This window comes from Limanda limanda, chromosome 4 (genome assembly GCF_963576545.1).
Source record: "Limanda limanda chromosome 4, fLimLim1.1, whole genome shotgun sequence".
In the NCBI taxonomy this organism is placed as follows: Eukaryota; Metazoa; Chordata; class Actinopteri; order Pleuronectiformes; family Pleuronectidae; genus Limanda; species Limanda limanda.
Genome location: NC_083639.1, coordinates 12,861,142 through 12,876,547, shown reverse-complemented (window position 1 = coordinate 12,876,547; position 15,406 = coordinate 12,861,142). Strand labels below are relative to the sequence as shown.

Below are 15,406 nucleotides of genomic sequence, written 5' to 3'. Positions count from 1 at the left end.
CTGAATTTCCATCCTGACTAGTGAGGATAGAGCTCCCAACCTTCCTCAGACATGAATGGGTTAACATCCTGAAGGGTAATAAGGTTCATTCAAATGTAAAAACATCACCTCAGAAATTCTTCTTCCGCTATTTCCTCAAATCTTTCCTCCCTTTTTTTTCCATTTATCAAACTTCACAGTACTAAGATGCTCATATGTACATTTTTTATTTTCTTTTTTTAATCAAAGCTGCATCATGTTTGAAATCATCCCTCTTTCTAAAGTACTATTGGACCAAAAAGAGAGTGAGACAGATTGTATTCGATGCTGGGTTCACTCCTGACACCTGCCACCGCAGGCTCTTCAGTAGCTGGAAATCTGACTTATGTTGTTAAATTGTTACATCGCTCCACTTACCCACACGTACCACAACCTCCCTTTTCCCTGGGTCCCGAGAGGCAATTTGGCTGTGGGGGTGCTGAACAGAGAGTCAGCCCCCCCCGACTGGCGGAGAAGGGATGCTGCATGTGGAGATGATGATGTCTCAGGACGCTGTGCTGTGGTTTCTTTTTGAGTTGCTTTGGAATTGGTCGACCGGGCTGTGAGTGACTGTCATTAACAATTGTTTTGAGCTTATTTTGTGCAAGTTGGTTCTTTTTTTTATTTTTTATTTTTTTGTGAGACCTGCATGAAATCTTGGTTGGCATTTTATGCGCTGTAAAAAGATACACAAGTTATACAGCTTCTTCTGTGTTCGATTTTGTATTTGACGTGTGTATTTATTATTTATTATTTGTGTGTGTGTGTGTGTGTGTGCGTGTATGTGTGTGTGTGTGTGTGTGTGTGTGTGTGTGTGTGTTGTCACTATGGGACATCAGTGTATGTGTGAGGAGAGGAGCTTGTTGCTATACTCGACAAGTTTCAAACACACCCTGCCGCAGTTTGCTCACTCTGTGCACAAACTCTGTGTAATCACAGATTCTCTTTTCCCTCTTCACATCCTCTGGCTCTGCTTCTCTGTTTTACGCACTACCTCACTCTCTCAAACACACACAATACACGCACACACATTCACACACACATACCCACTAACCACCACTTGTGTTATTAGGAAGCCCACCAGGGACCAATTTCCCCACATTCCTCCCTCTTCTTCTCACCCTGTTCCTGCTCTGTCTCACTCTGCTGACTGCTCTGGGCTCTCTGGGACTGTGGCCTGTCAGTGGGACATGGATCGGGAGGGTGGGGGGGCCGAGATTCGGCAAGAGAGATTGAGAACACATTATATAGGAGAAACTGTGTGTGTGTGTGTGTGTTTGTGTGTTTAAGAAAGACAAGTTGAATAGAAAAGCAGCTCTTACTGCAGTGCTTTAATTGGGCTGTTCCACAACAGAAAGAAGGAATGGAGGGGGAAGTGGAGATATAGGTGTGATGTATGTTTGTGTGTTTGTGTGTACGAGTCAATCAACTCATTAGGTTTGTATGGTTTTGTGTTGTCTCCATGTGTTAAAAACAGTTAATTTGTGCGTCTGTGTGCATGTTTGTGATCAGTCTTGTGTCTTTCAGAACATAACACAGATCAGCCGTGACAGTAAAACCAGTTACCGCTTTTAATGTTGTGGCTGATCAGTGAACATCTGCACGGATGTGATAGGGGATTACACTGACAGAAGTGTGACTGTGTGTGATCTGTAGGGGTGTGATCAATCCCATCGGCGGTGTGAAGGGAGGTCGGACGGCGCCGCTGCAATGTCTTTCTGTAGCCGAGGGCCATTCCAAGCCGGTGCTGTGTGTGGATGCTACGGATGAGCTGCTGTTCACTGGATCGAAAGGTACATATATCACTTCTATGGTAAATGTGTTACTTAATGTGTTAATAATTCCACTTTCTGAGAGGAACTGTATTCTACACTCGCGTGAATGGCTGCATACAAGTGTGCTATCAATTTGTCTGTATTATTTATGTTAGTCATTACTTGTGTCCTTTTTTTGAAGCCTTTGACATTTTCTTATTTATGTTCCTACTTTGAAGCAAATTACCCACTGACTAGAAAGTCTGCCATCCTTAAAACAAATGTGTTTAGTTCCACATTTGTTGTTTTTGGAATGAACACACAAGACTCACAACATGTTTATTATTTAACTTCAGAGCTGTTGGCAGGCAGGTTTTTTGCTGTGTTATTTTTAACTGCTTCTGAGCAACATATTTCACACACGGACACACACACTCACACATGCACGGATAAGTTGTTTATCTGACTCCTGGAAAGAAAGCAAATTAGAGAGTTTCTCAAAACTAGACTTCAATTAGGTATCTTGCACAGCAGCACTAAGAGCTAAACGCTAAAATAATCCTTCTTGTGTCATTGCAATCCACTGAACAGTTGTTGAGCCCTTGAAGTCTCAACCTTATTGGTAGAACAACCAGATGACAATACCAGAGTAGCAAGATTAAAATGATCTGTTATCCCTTTTATTTATTATGACATGCAAGTCAAGCTGAAATGTGTACCTGTTGTGCTGAGTAGATGTTTGTGATGTTCCCCTCCTCCAGATCGCACATGTAAGATGTGGAACCTGGTCACAGGTCAGGAGATCGCCACGCTCAAAGGTCACCCCAACAACGTGGTGTCCGTCAAATACTGTCCCTCCTCCGGTCTGGTCTTCTCTGTCTCTACCTCCTACATCAAAGTGTGGGACATTCGTGACTCTGCCAAGTGTGTCCGCACGCTCACGTAAGTTTCCTCCCTGTCACCAGTTTGAACACCGACAAACAAAGACAATTTTATTGAAGCAGACAGTTGATTTGACCCTTATACTTTTTCATTTCACTGATGTGTTCCAAATTGCCGATAAGACGCAAATTGAATGGGGAAAATTCTGATGTGAAATGCGTCGAGAGGAAATGAGAATGTAGAAATGTAGACTGCTGATCATTACACTTGTCTCTCAGTTTCTTCTTATTTCCTTATTTCTCCCTCTCCTCCATTTATTTGTCTGTCTCTGACACTGTCTGGCCTTTCTTTACCCCACAGTTCATCTGGGCAGGTGGTTTCAGGTGATGCGTGTGCTGGTACCACAACCCGCACAATAACGTTTGCCCAGGGGGAGTGCCAGATCAACCAGATAGCCCTGAACCCATCAGGGTCTGTGCTTTACGCTGCTACGGGGAACATTGTTCGCATGTGGGACCTCAACAGGTACACTTCATTTAATGCTTTATTCATTCATTCCTACTCAGTCAAATACTAATTCAAAGTATCCAGTGAGTCATTCATGTTTTCATTAATTCCTTCACTGAAGTTAGGTCATCACATTACAGGTGATGATGCATATCCATAGTCCATATCAAGACTGCACCTTTGTTGGACAATACACATGCCAAGTGTGATGCAAATCATTTCTCAAGATATCTGTTCCATATACAAACAGAGGGCCAAAGACTTAAGGATGAACTGATTAGAAATCTCTTTTAAAAGGTTCAGGCCAATGTGACCTTTTAAACTCAAGAAGGAATATGTTACCAAAGTATGAAGTGATGACGATCACGGGTCAACTTAACTGTGATACTGGGGCCATAACTCAAGAACAGAAGGGGGAGATTGTGATCATATTTTCTGCAACTTGACTAATTGGTGGATGCATAGAACCGCAAAGCAGTATTTCTAGTTTTTGCTCTGAGTGGGAAATGATTAAAAGATTGGAGCAGACAGTTTACGCTAAGGGGCTCAGACCCATTTAATGATACACAAGAACAACGCCCCCAGAAATTAAAAAAAAAATGGATTAAATATTTCTTCAGTATCATCTCTGCCTGTGGCATCGCTGTGTCTCAGCAGTTTTGCTTCACTTGCGCGACGGAAAGTGATTTCATTCAGTGATACAGGCACCTTGAATATCCCATAAGCAACAAATTTCACAGACTTCTGCTTCTGATCCTTTTGGTGCGTTTGTCTCTGTGTGTCTGTGCTTGCGTGCGTAGGTTGCAAGCAATGGGAAAGCTGACAGGCCACATTGGCTCCGTCATGTGTCTGACAGTGGGACAGTCTCTGTTGGGAAAAGACCAAGTAATCACTGGCTCCAAAGATCATTACGTCAAGGTACGAAACACACATTCAACAAGTATCATCCACCTCGTGGGTCAGAAGTGCTGATTATCATGATCTTCTTTTCTCCTGTTCTCTCCTCAGGTGTTTGATGTGACAGAGGGAACTCTGGGTAATGTTGGCCCAGCTCATAATTTTGAGCCGCCGCATTACGACGGCATCGAGTGTCTGGCTGTGAAGGGAGACGTGCTGTTCAGCGGGTCAAGAGATAACGGCATCAAGAAATGGGATCTGGAGCACCAGGAGCTCACTCAGGTGTGTGTGTGTGTACTTGTAGTTGTACTTATATCTCTGTGAGGAGCATTTTGATCATAGACTTTATGGAGTTTAGACATTTAGACCAGTCCCCACTTTAACAGATGTTAAAGGGTAAAGATTTGCTCTTAGGGTTAGGCTCAGGTAGGGTAAGTTGAAGGTATGACTGTTTCTTGTGTGGCAGTTTTGACAATTGCATTATGCCACTGAGTGTTCTACTAAAATAGAATTACAAGGATGTGTGTGTCTGTGTGTTCATTTTAAGATTTGTGTTTATCATTGAATGAGGCCCTTTTTCCTTGGTGAAGATACAAATACAAACACATTTGCTCTCTAAAACCAAGACATTGATGCTTCCTACACAGTATGTGGGGTCAGCAGAGTTAAGCAGGAAGCAGAATGATTTGATATTTATGTTAATGTGTAGCTCATATATCAAAGTAGGTAGAAACATGCAGAGACCCCTCGTTCTCCGAGGCTTTTTAATTTATGATCTATTGACCCTTATCTGGAGAGCAAAGCTAGTTTTTCATATAATATATACCGTGCTAATGCAGTGCCGGCACAGGCTCCGGGCTAGAAACAGTATTTATGGTTTTACCCTTCCTGTCATTGATAATGCCAAATTTAAAGGTTGCTATATCGCGTTTATGGTGGACTGTTAATTTTGTTTAGACAGATATCAAGGCCAAGACTCCATCTCCAAATCATCGTACACTGTTTACAGACTGACTAGTTTATTTTATCACACAAGTTGAATGTTCCTCCACACAGAAGATGAACAGTGATACTTTTATAGCTGTTTATGTTCAGATGGCATTTAAGCTGATCTCTATAACAGCTATCTAAATTAAAAAAACAATAGCCAATGCATTTCGGTCAATATGTTCAACCTCTTCTGCTCTCCACACGGAGTGCTTGCCCAAAGGGCACCAGAGCCTGCTCAAATCTGATTGGTCAAACCTGAAATGAAAGCCCGGGTCCCAAATCTTGTTCCTCGAACGACAGATTCTGTAATTCAGTTGAAAAATTGCATTCAGTTTGCATTTAAATGAACTTTTTGCCATCTGAATGCAGTCCCGTTTTCTGAATAACTTGAGCCTGAATTACCACATCCATGAAAGGGAGTGACACATTAATGGTGACAGAAATGGTAACATGTATTTATTTTAGCTGTACAAACTGTTTTTAAAAATTGAGTTACAGTAATAACTCCTCTACCTGCACCAAGACACTGGCTAATGTGAACGTTCTGTCAGAATTAAAAAGTGAAATGAAATGAAAGTTCAGTCTGATTGTCAGGTTAATTAGCTTTAGTCTTATTGTGGACAGTCAGATGATCTTGGTGATTCCCTTCACAAGTAAAACTCACTCCACTAACACACAGGTCAGAGCAGTCGATGGTTCGATGCGTATTAAACCGTGCACATATTAGCAGAGATTGCATGTAGCTCGATATCCAACTCGGGCTCGGCTTTGAAAGTAAAGCCTTGTGTTGCCAGTCGAGTGTTGAGTTGGTTGATGGCTTCCTGCCAACGGAGTGCTGCCCCCATGCCTTTCTTCTACCCAGAGTGGTGGCTCTGTGGAGAGCGTTAACACAGTGTCATCATGTGTAATGTGGCAGGAGAGAGCTGTGTCAACATCAGAGCGTTAGAGCCCACACGCACCATCGCCACAGGTACCAGAGAAGAAAGTCATTCTGTGTGTGTGTGCGTTTGTGTGAGAATTCTCTTGTGTGCCCTCTCTTGCCTGCATATGTAAATAATGCATAAGAATGCACCTTGTGGGTGGATGTGGCTGTCTTATTAGCATCCACAGTAATATGCATATTAAGCAGAACTTTCTCAGGTTGTTTTGCATAAGTTCTGTTTAGCCTTTGTTTGTTTTTTTCCCCAAAAAAGACAAAACAAAATCACAACATATTATTTTGTTCTCAAAGACAGCATTAAATCAACAGAGTCAGTGTTGTGGTCTGTGGTAAATGACCATAATCTAATTTGCAAAACATCAAAGGAATCCGTTTTACAGCCTCTCTAACGCAGTAGTCGCTGTCTGATTATGTAATCGGATCAAATTGGGGCTCGGGGTGTAATAGAATATATTAGAGTCGACTCTGAAGCAAGATGCTGGTGCAAGCTGTTCGGCTCTGACCCCCTCTGTTAAAATGCATACGCCATAGTGTGTTTCTTGGGGGAATATGTGAAGCAATTTGTTTATAATTACTCAGTTCTGCAGTTTAGTGATTCCCCTTTGCTTGATAAACATCTTAATATATCTCCCGAAAAACAATTTAAAGTTTATTTGTGTTTTACTGGTTTTGTGGGTACGCTTATGCAACTGTTGCAGCAGTGCAGCCTTTCTCTCTCCGAGGTGTTGGCGAGCATTAACACATTTTTACCCCCTGGTGGAAAGTTTCTCGAGATAGTGAGGTAGATGTAATGTGTGTGAAAAGCTTCTCTTTATTCCTTGCAATTGTTTTTCCTCATCGACATCTGTTCCATCCTACACTAGTGGGGTGTCTGTCTTTGAACTGCCTCGCCCGACTGCTTTTTGTATTTCATGAATTCTCTTCTCTGAACAACATATTCCACATTTAAATGACAAAGATCTGCTGACCCCAGTATTCTGGTCATTAACACAGTGGGACCTCCACATTGATATTGATAAAACTGTGCTACTACACATAATACATTTGATACACAAACCAATGTAAACTGGGTAAATGTGGGAATGTGTTATTTAAACCTGAGTCAGAGGTATGTTCATATGTTAACAAGACAAATGTTTATAAAAGCTTAATTTAAATGATACTCAACATGGCATGATCATTGATGACATGTGTCCATAATAATGAATGGAAAGAAGTGACTAAAAACCCTGGCGTAATTGTGACATGTACCTTTCCTGTGTTGCCTAGATACAAGAGATGCCACGTCATCAGACTGCATCTTTTGGTTTTACTTGTTTTATTGTTGCTGCACAGACATTACTGACTTTCAAAATCAGTGTAATAATGCTGTGGTTTATGTTTGGCCTCTATTCTAATCATGTATGATAAGATGGTAGCTGTGCAGCCAGGTTTTATATGGCTCATGAGTAATAATAATAGGCTCTATGGAAACCTCAGTACCATTGTGGTTGTGTGTGATCGACTGTTCCCTTCTTCTGCTCTCTCCAGGAACACTGACCTCAAGTGTTACATCATGAATGACATGAATCCATATGTTCACTCTACGTGCTGTCTAGACATTGGTGTTTACACAACAGACAGCAATGTAGTTATTGCATTGGCCAAGGTTAAGTTTTCATTGCTTTGTCTGGCTTTCAGCAGGATCACACAAAACATTATTGAGCAGATTTTCTTGAAACTTGGAAGGGTGGGATAGTTCAAGTTGAAGTTTTATTTGTCATATGCAGGTAACACAGGATCAACAGTAAAATGAGAGGTAGTAGCAGCCTCGTCAGCTCGGAGTGCAAGAGTTCAATTAAAATACAAGCAAGGTAGAAAGAGCGTACTATAAAAAAAAAGTCTGATACAATACAAAACTAAAACTATAAACAGCAAATCAGATGTCCCTGAAGGGCCATAGAAGAACCCATTATATTTTAGAGTGGATTACGTTTTTAAGCATTGTGAGATACTCATCATTTTGTGAATTTCTCCAGAAACAATGCATATCTGGATAATGATCTGGATGCATCTAATCTCATTACACGTAAAAGCACTATGGTGATGAATCAGCCTTGGTGGAGGTATGCGCTCTCTAAGTGCCCTTCAGTTAAATACAGTTTCCGTCCGGCAGCAGCAAGATAATATATAATCAAATAGTTTTTATCTTGTTTTGTGATTTACAAATTCCTGAGTTACTGAGTCATGCGGTTTTTTATCCACCTTTTTTCTATTCAAAGCAGTGGGTTATCTGCACTAGATTGTGACCTACAGAGTGAATTACAGCCTTTTGGATAATGTGACTCACAATATTGAAATCGCTTTTGTCTCTGTTAATTAAACTGTGATGAATGTGGCTAAAATAATATAGAAACTGCTTTTATAACTTTACAACCTTAACAATCAGACTAGTCACTGCAGTGTTGGAAACATTCACAACAGCAAACATATTAGTGTGTCCGACACCTGATGAAAACAATAAAGGAAAATAACTCGTAGTGTTAGGTTGATTGAATTGCAATCTCAAAAGGCGACTAGAAAATAACAACTGACAGAAGCAAATGTCACAGCAGGACAAAGTAGATCAATCGAATAAAATTTATCTTTTAGTGCATCTGTTCCACTGTTCAGAGTGAATTCATCTTCAGTCCAATTAGAAACAAAGAGACGAACACAACAGCTGAAAAATTCAAAGTGTTGACAACAAGGCCGCATGTAAAATGCAAATAGCATTTTGAATGTTTGCTCTGTGCTTTAAGATGATGATGGTATTTGGACTCAAAATGTTGAACGTCTCACCTCTGCAGCACAGGCGTGGTTCACTCCGTTCTTTGTTTTCTCTTTTATACGGCACAGAAACAACATATAGGAAAATAAAACAACAAAGAGAATGACGTATATTCAGAAGACAGTTGTGTTATCAGTGTGTTACAGTTTGTTCCTTGCAGCAGAAGCGAGGTTCTGAAGTGAGTTACAGCTGAGCTGCAGCCTCAACAAACAAAAACAGAAAATGGTGCTTTTAAGTGGGTGCAAGGGCATTTGGATCTATGCAGGATTTTATATAATGGAAGAAAAAAGAAAACTACACCACATTCATTTGAAAACAATCTCTCACATAACCTATAAAGACTTTAAATTAAAATGTGTCCTAATTAGACTTACTTTGTAACACAACTCACTTTTGTAGCTTTATTTCTGTCCTGTGGATTATTAAATAGATGCTGATGTCAGTGTGATTATCTTATTAAACATTAGAAAGATAAATGTATCTCAAGCACTTAGATGTGCAATCAAGAAAATATGCTTGACTGAAGAAAATTTATATCCATTAAACATGAACGAATATAATATGTTTTACTGCCTCTATTTTCAGGAACACAACTGCTCATTAACACAACTGCTGTGAAACCACTGGATTACTTAGGTTGATGTAGAAACACATCATCTAGTATTTGGATGTGTCTGACTCTTTGTGTTCCTCTGCCTTCTTTCCACAGCAAATCCCTAACTCCCACAAAGACTGGGTGTGCGCCCTGGCGTTTGTCCCGGGCCGGCCAATGCTGCTGAGCGGCTGTCGGGGGGGCATGCTCAAGGTGTGGAACGTGGACAACTTCACTCCCATAGGAGAAATCAGGGGTCACGAAAGCCCCATCAATGCCATATGTGCCAACTCCAGACAGATCTTCACCGCATCCAGGTAAAATAACTTTACAGTTTTCCACTAATAGTCCGAAAATCGTTCCTATCAAAATACTGGAAGGTAGAAGTATCCGTCAATCTTTCCTATCTGTGTAATGCACTATTGTATTGACATAAAAGAAAGAAAGAAAGAAAGAATATGGATTAAAAGACAGAGTATTACCTATTTTGAGAGTGAAATGACTAAAGGGATGTTCTTATTTATTGATTACACCAAATTACTGTTATGAAAGTGTGAGCTGATTGAAGTACTACCAACTTTAATGAGTCATACACAAGATTTAAAGACCCCATTTACCCGGGATCAATAAAGATTCTCAATAAAGATTCTGTATTTTCTGTCTTGTTTACAAATCCTATGAAAAGACCAGAAATTAATGAATCTTACGAACAAGTTGTCAAACCCTCATGCAGTTTAATGCCATCGTCGTAATACCATTGAAAATAAATCCCTAGGCCTCACGATTGATCTGGCTGACATTTTTCTCCCAATGTAATTTAATGGGGCACTGTAGTTTATTTAATACTGACTGTTTATTAATCGGCTGGTTAAAATAATCCCTAACAATCGCATAATTGACTGCTGTTTTAGTAACTGTTACAGAAAAGCATAGTGTGCAGCTGTTTAAGACATTGTTCAGCCTTTTTAAAAGATGAAAACTGCAAACTTAAGACCAATATTCAAAGACGTATATCTTTAGGAATGAATGGGCTAGTATCTGACAGGATGTTGGACAGGAAAATGTTCCTGATTTCCATGAAATGACCACGACTAGATTATGATTCATGTTTGATTCTTCTCTTGCATAAAGCTGCAGGTGCAGTGTTGTGCAGCTCAGAGAGGGTCACAGTGCATCTTGTGTTTCTCTTTGCTGCATCAAACTGAGATAACGCTTGATTTCCTCTTTGTCCGAGTGGTCTCTTCTGTTCATTCTCCCTCTTCTCAATTATCTTGCGGATTTTCACTGAAGCTTTGTCTTCTTTGCTCATCTTTCTTCTCTACATCCCACATCTCATGCTCTGTTCTGCTATCTTCTTTCTGTGGACAAACCTTTTTCTGCCTGTATGGTCACTGAAATTCTGCCTTCGTCCTCTCCTCCTGTTCTTCATCCCTACTTTCCTCCTCTTCCTCCTCCTCCTGTCGACCCCAGTGACTGCAGGGTGAAGTTGTGGACCTATGTGCCTGGCTTGACTCCATGTCTTCCTCGACGGGTCCTGGCCATCAAGGGCCGGGCCACCAGCCTCCCGTGATCTGCCTCCTCTCTGCTCACCAACCCTCCCCTCCTCTGGTACTCTCTTCAACTAATTTCCACCTTTTAACCCCTTATATTTGTTTTCCTTTCTCAGTTTCTTCACTTTTCTGTTCGCCCCTTTTCTGTTTCTGTCCTTATTTCACTTTCTTTTCTTTTTATAACTTGATTATATTGTACAACTGATTCCAGACCACTGCCTCCGCAAAGACAAACAACTGCTCATTGGCTGAACAAATGACTCATAGTTCTACACAAAGTAACTTTTATTATTCTCAGATGTGTGCAGATCTATTTAATCTTTTTTCTTTCGGGATGAGAGTTTGATGAGAAGATCTCTACCACTTTCATATTAGTCAGACTTGCATGGAACTGTGGACACTCTCTTGAAATGATCAGAGGGGGCTGCAGTGAGAACGCAAACGCCTGAGTCAGTTGCTCTGGACATTCTGCAGAATACTTCCTGTCGGCCCCCAATTGAAAATAATCAAAAACTCAGAGAATGTACTGTTGAGCCCCTAAAAAAACAACACAAATACAAACATCTCAGGATATAAAAGATGTGCCAAGCACATGGAAGATGCCGACAAAGACCCAGGCACCACTCCTCACCTGAACGCTCCAGAGATTTTCCTGTTGTTGTGAACGCATGTGACCCGGATAACCTCCTGCTGCGTTCTTCGTATGTAAAAGGAGCATGTTTAGACCCAATTGTCTGGAGTTCATGTCTAAAAACCGCTTCTGACATGAGAGTTGTTCTCCTGGAACTCAAGATAACCAATTCCCAAATTGTTCACACCTCCAGTATTGCCTTTTTGATAGGATTCACTCCCTTTGACATGTATATCTCCACCTAACACCTACTTCTGTGCAAAGCTTATTTGAGTGTTAATGAAGAATGTGATGTTTTCCTGCAGCAGGTGTTTACCTCCTGATCTGTGGGAATGTGCAAGGGAGAGATAATTTAATAGGCTGCTCTGTTGGGAGGAGAGATCTGATGGATTCAATTTACTTTTTGAATGATTTAGGATCCAACTTTTTCTGCACTTTTTTAAGAGTGTGTTTTGAGGAAGGTTCTGTATTGAGTTGTGTGTTTGCATGTGTGTGAAGTGCATTTTTTAGTCAGTGCTTTGTGGTTGTTTTTAAAAGGAAAAGACTGCCTGATTGATGTTTCGCTATTTTCTTCCTTTGTTGTGTCTCACCACCACCATCCTTTTTCTCTCTCTCTCTCTAGTGACAAGACAGTGAAGATCTGGTTGTCAAAGTTGTGGAGGAAGAGGTGACGACTGAAAGACAACTGAAATGATGGTTTCCATTGTCAACAACCACCTCAAGTAATGAGATGCGACTCTGAAATCACAGTTTCCAAGGCAATCAATGTGGGGTTTTTTTTCATTTTCAAAATGATAGAGCCAATGTGGAATATTTTTCCAAAGGCAAAAGACTCTTTGCCTCTCCGATTTTTTTTTTTACTGCCAATTTGAAAGTGCCATTCAGGGGTGATGCTATTTGGACCAGACAAACCACATCTTCCTAGACATGGATACACTAGGCAGAACAATATTTCCCCTTGCATCAAATCTGTCTCGGTTGGAAAGGAAGAGATAAAAGTGTCCTTCTGTTCTTTCACTAAGGTTTGAGAAACCTTGCAGAGCAGTTAGAGATGAACGTGTGTATTCATGCACCGTCTGAACGTGGAGATATGGTCCGGATTTAGAACTCCGAGCGACGCTATGATAGAAATGGAGCTTCTAGTTTCCATAAAAGACTATTTGTGCTCATTAGTGTTGTGGTTGTTCTGACACTGAACCCACTGGACGCTCATACCCTGTGTTTTTGTTGCAGTGGATAGTTTTAATATCACTGGAGAATTTCCCTGTACATCACTGGAACCTAACTGCATTCAACAAGTCCTGTTCTTTTTAATGTATTGTATTTTATTAATTTATTATTTTCCCTACCTCAGTGGTTCTGGACTTCGGTGTGAGGTGGGAAGGAAACTTTTTACGGGTCTCCGTGCACAAAATACCTGGTGCTTGACCTCTTGAAGTCTTCATAAAAGGCCCAGCTCTACGTCTCTGTGTGGATGTGTCCTCTGTGGCCCTCTGGCTATCAGACTGTCTAGCTGCTGACCTCGCAAGCAGCAAAGCACACGTCCAGTAGCACAACTTAACGTAGCACTGGCTCCCAGAGAATCTGACCATGTTGTCTTGTCAGCTCTCTTAAGTGCTAACTGGCCAAAAAAGAAATAGGAAACCGTGCACATGGCACAAATAGTGCCCACCCGCAATTTTCAAACATTTGTGCGGTAGGTACTCCATGGTGGCCAATGTGCCAGATCCTAATCTCAACCATCCTACAGTGGCACCTACCTTCCATTTGTCCTCCAGGTAAACGCTTGCTCTCAGCTCCTCTCTTATCTTTAAAGTTAGTGACGGTGATGGACTGATCAGCCTTACCCAACAGTCCACCTCCTTCCCAGCTACTGAACTACTCTGGGAAAAACCAATTTAATTAGCGGTCTCGCAGCTTTACCGGCTGCTTTTCAGGCAAGATAACTTGTATGAAAGTAGGTCATATAACTGAGAGGGATTTCTATTTTAAAACCTACTTTTCTCCCACCCACTCTTTGCTGCTACATTTCAAGACAGGAAGAAACTTCCTCGACAAATCTGTTTATGTGGCGGAGTACATGTGTGGGCAACCACGCATGTACACAAACTGCAGACACACACAAAAACACAAGATTTCACCCAAGGGTTCGGTTATATATCTCGCCTGATAGGTGTTGACACCCGTCACTGTGGTGATTTAGTGTCTTTTTAATGAAGCAAATTCAGCACTGCAGCAGTCACATGCTGTGCACGTGCACACATATACTCACCTTCATGCAACAGTAACAAAACATCACTTCAATTATCTTTTTGCTGTCTGACGCCTGAAGCATTCATATTTCTTTAAGTTTTATGAACTTCATTTATTCCAAAATGACAAACAAACAGATGTCTTAACACTGTAAAAAAACACACCTCATGTCCGTTCACATCACAGTTACCCCTTTTATTTACCTCTGAAATCCCCCCCCCATTCTGTAGAAAAACAAATATGTTGGTGATTTAATGCCCAGAAATATGTAGTCAAGCTGAAAAACAGCTTGGATCATAAAGTAGCAGCAAAAAACTGTAGCTACAGAAGTTTGTAAAACTTTCAATTCGTTTTCTCCAATAAGTGAGTACACACTGATGATGTTTGACGGATCCCATGTGAGTTTCAAGCTGCTGACACTCTCTAAAAGCAATGATGTGGGTTTTTATTTTATATTGGGGTGGGGGCTATGGATGCATACGTGTGGATGGGTGGCGATTTGTTGAAGCATTTTTGTTTTAATATTTTGCTACACTTAGAATCTCAGGTAATGGTTGAAGGATGATTTTATTGATTTGCACGTCGTGACTCGACCCTGTGAATTGAGGTAGCTCTTGGAATCGACCAAATGCCTTGTTTGAGACTTTCTCTTTTACTTTGAGAAAAATAGGTACTATCAGTGTATCACCCCTTGTTTTGTAAAATACTTATTTTGATGGTTTGCTGTTGCATTTGACTCCCTTTACTTATTATATATGTCCTGTACCTTTTGTACAAAATGTAAACATCTTAAATGATCTTAATCTTAATCTTCCCAAATCTGGCCAAAGCTGAAAGACTTGCCACTCTGAGAGATGTGCACTGATTTCTGACCATAGATACTTGTTTGACATTTGTTATTATTTTTGTGTAGTGGTTTGTCTGGAGTGAGTGGTACAAAATGTGATCAGTAGGGAAATGAACCTGCGTAACATAAGGGTTTGTTTACTTTAACCTTAAGTCAGACTCCACTGGGCCCTTCACTGTACACTATGGATTTATCTGTGCCAATTCGCCAAATGAGCTCGTGCTGTTTTTCATGTGATAACAAAGCTAAAACAGCCTTAATCTCTATATTTCACCCGAACAGACTCCTATTTATTGCTTGAGAAGATCTTGTACTGTAGCTCTAGGCTCTCTCTCTCTCTCTCACGTGTTACCCTGTGCCTGTATATTTGCTGTAGGATGCATGACATTAGAGGCTCTCCTCAGTTGCTTGGACAACTCAAAACTCTAAGGAGTTCAGTGGGTGATACCTTCCTCCTTATATTGTCGCAATGTAGAACAACGAAGGTGGAATTTCAGAATAATTTGTTGGTATTCTAAATGTGATTGACGCTCTATTATTATGTATAAAATGTAGTGTTTCACAAAAGATGCTCCCGGGTGACATGACTTTCATTTTAAATGTGAAACTCGGGAGAACGCACTAATTGGGCAAGACAGGGAGGTGAGAGAGCGCCTCGGTGTTCAGTGAATTAATGAAGATGAGCGTGATGCATCCAGGGGGAAACTGAGATACAAGCGCCTCTACTGGCGGTGGG

The 15,406-nt window shown here is 40.9% G+C and overlaps 1 protein-coding gene across 1 annotated transcript in view; it reads left to right on the top strand.

Moving 5' to 3' along the window:
- The window catches only part of kif21b (kinesin family member 21B), a 56,552-nt gene extending 43,684 nt beyond the window's left edge, over window positions 1–12,868 (top strand). Inside the window, exons 28-34 of the mRNA XM_061070601.1 lie at window positions 1,675–1,811; window positions 2,534–2,714; window positions 3,015–3,179; window positions 3,962–4,079; window positions 4,170–4,340; window positions 9,507–9,706; window positions 12,193–12,868. Of these exons, the coding sequence (XP_060926584.1) occupies window positions 1,675–1,811; window positions 2,534–2,714; window positions 3,015–3,179; window positions 3,962–4,079; window positions 4,170–4,340; window positions 9,507–9,706; window positions 12,193–12,241 (1,021 nt within the window). The 3' untranslated portion in view covers window positions 12,242–12,868. The remainder of the gene's footprint in view (window positions 1–1,674; window positions 1,812–2,533; window positions 2,715–3,014; window positions 3,180–3,961; window positions 4,080–4,169; window positions 4,341–9,506; window positions 9,707–12,192) is intronic.
- The last annotated feature ends 2,538 nt before the right edge of the window (window positions 12,869–15,406 follow it).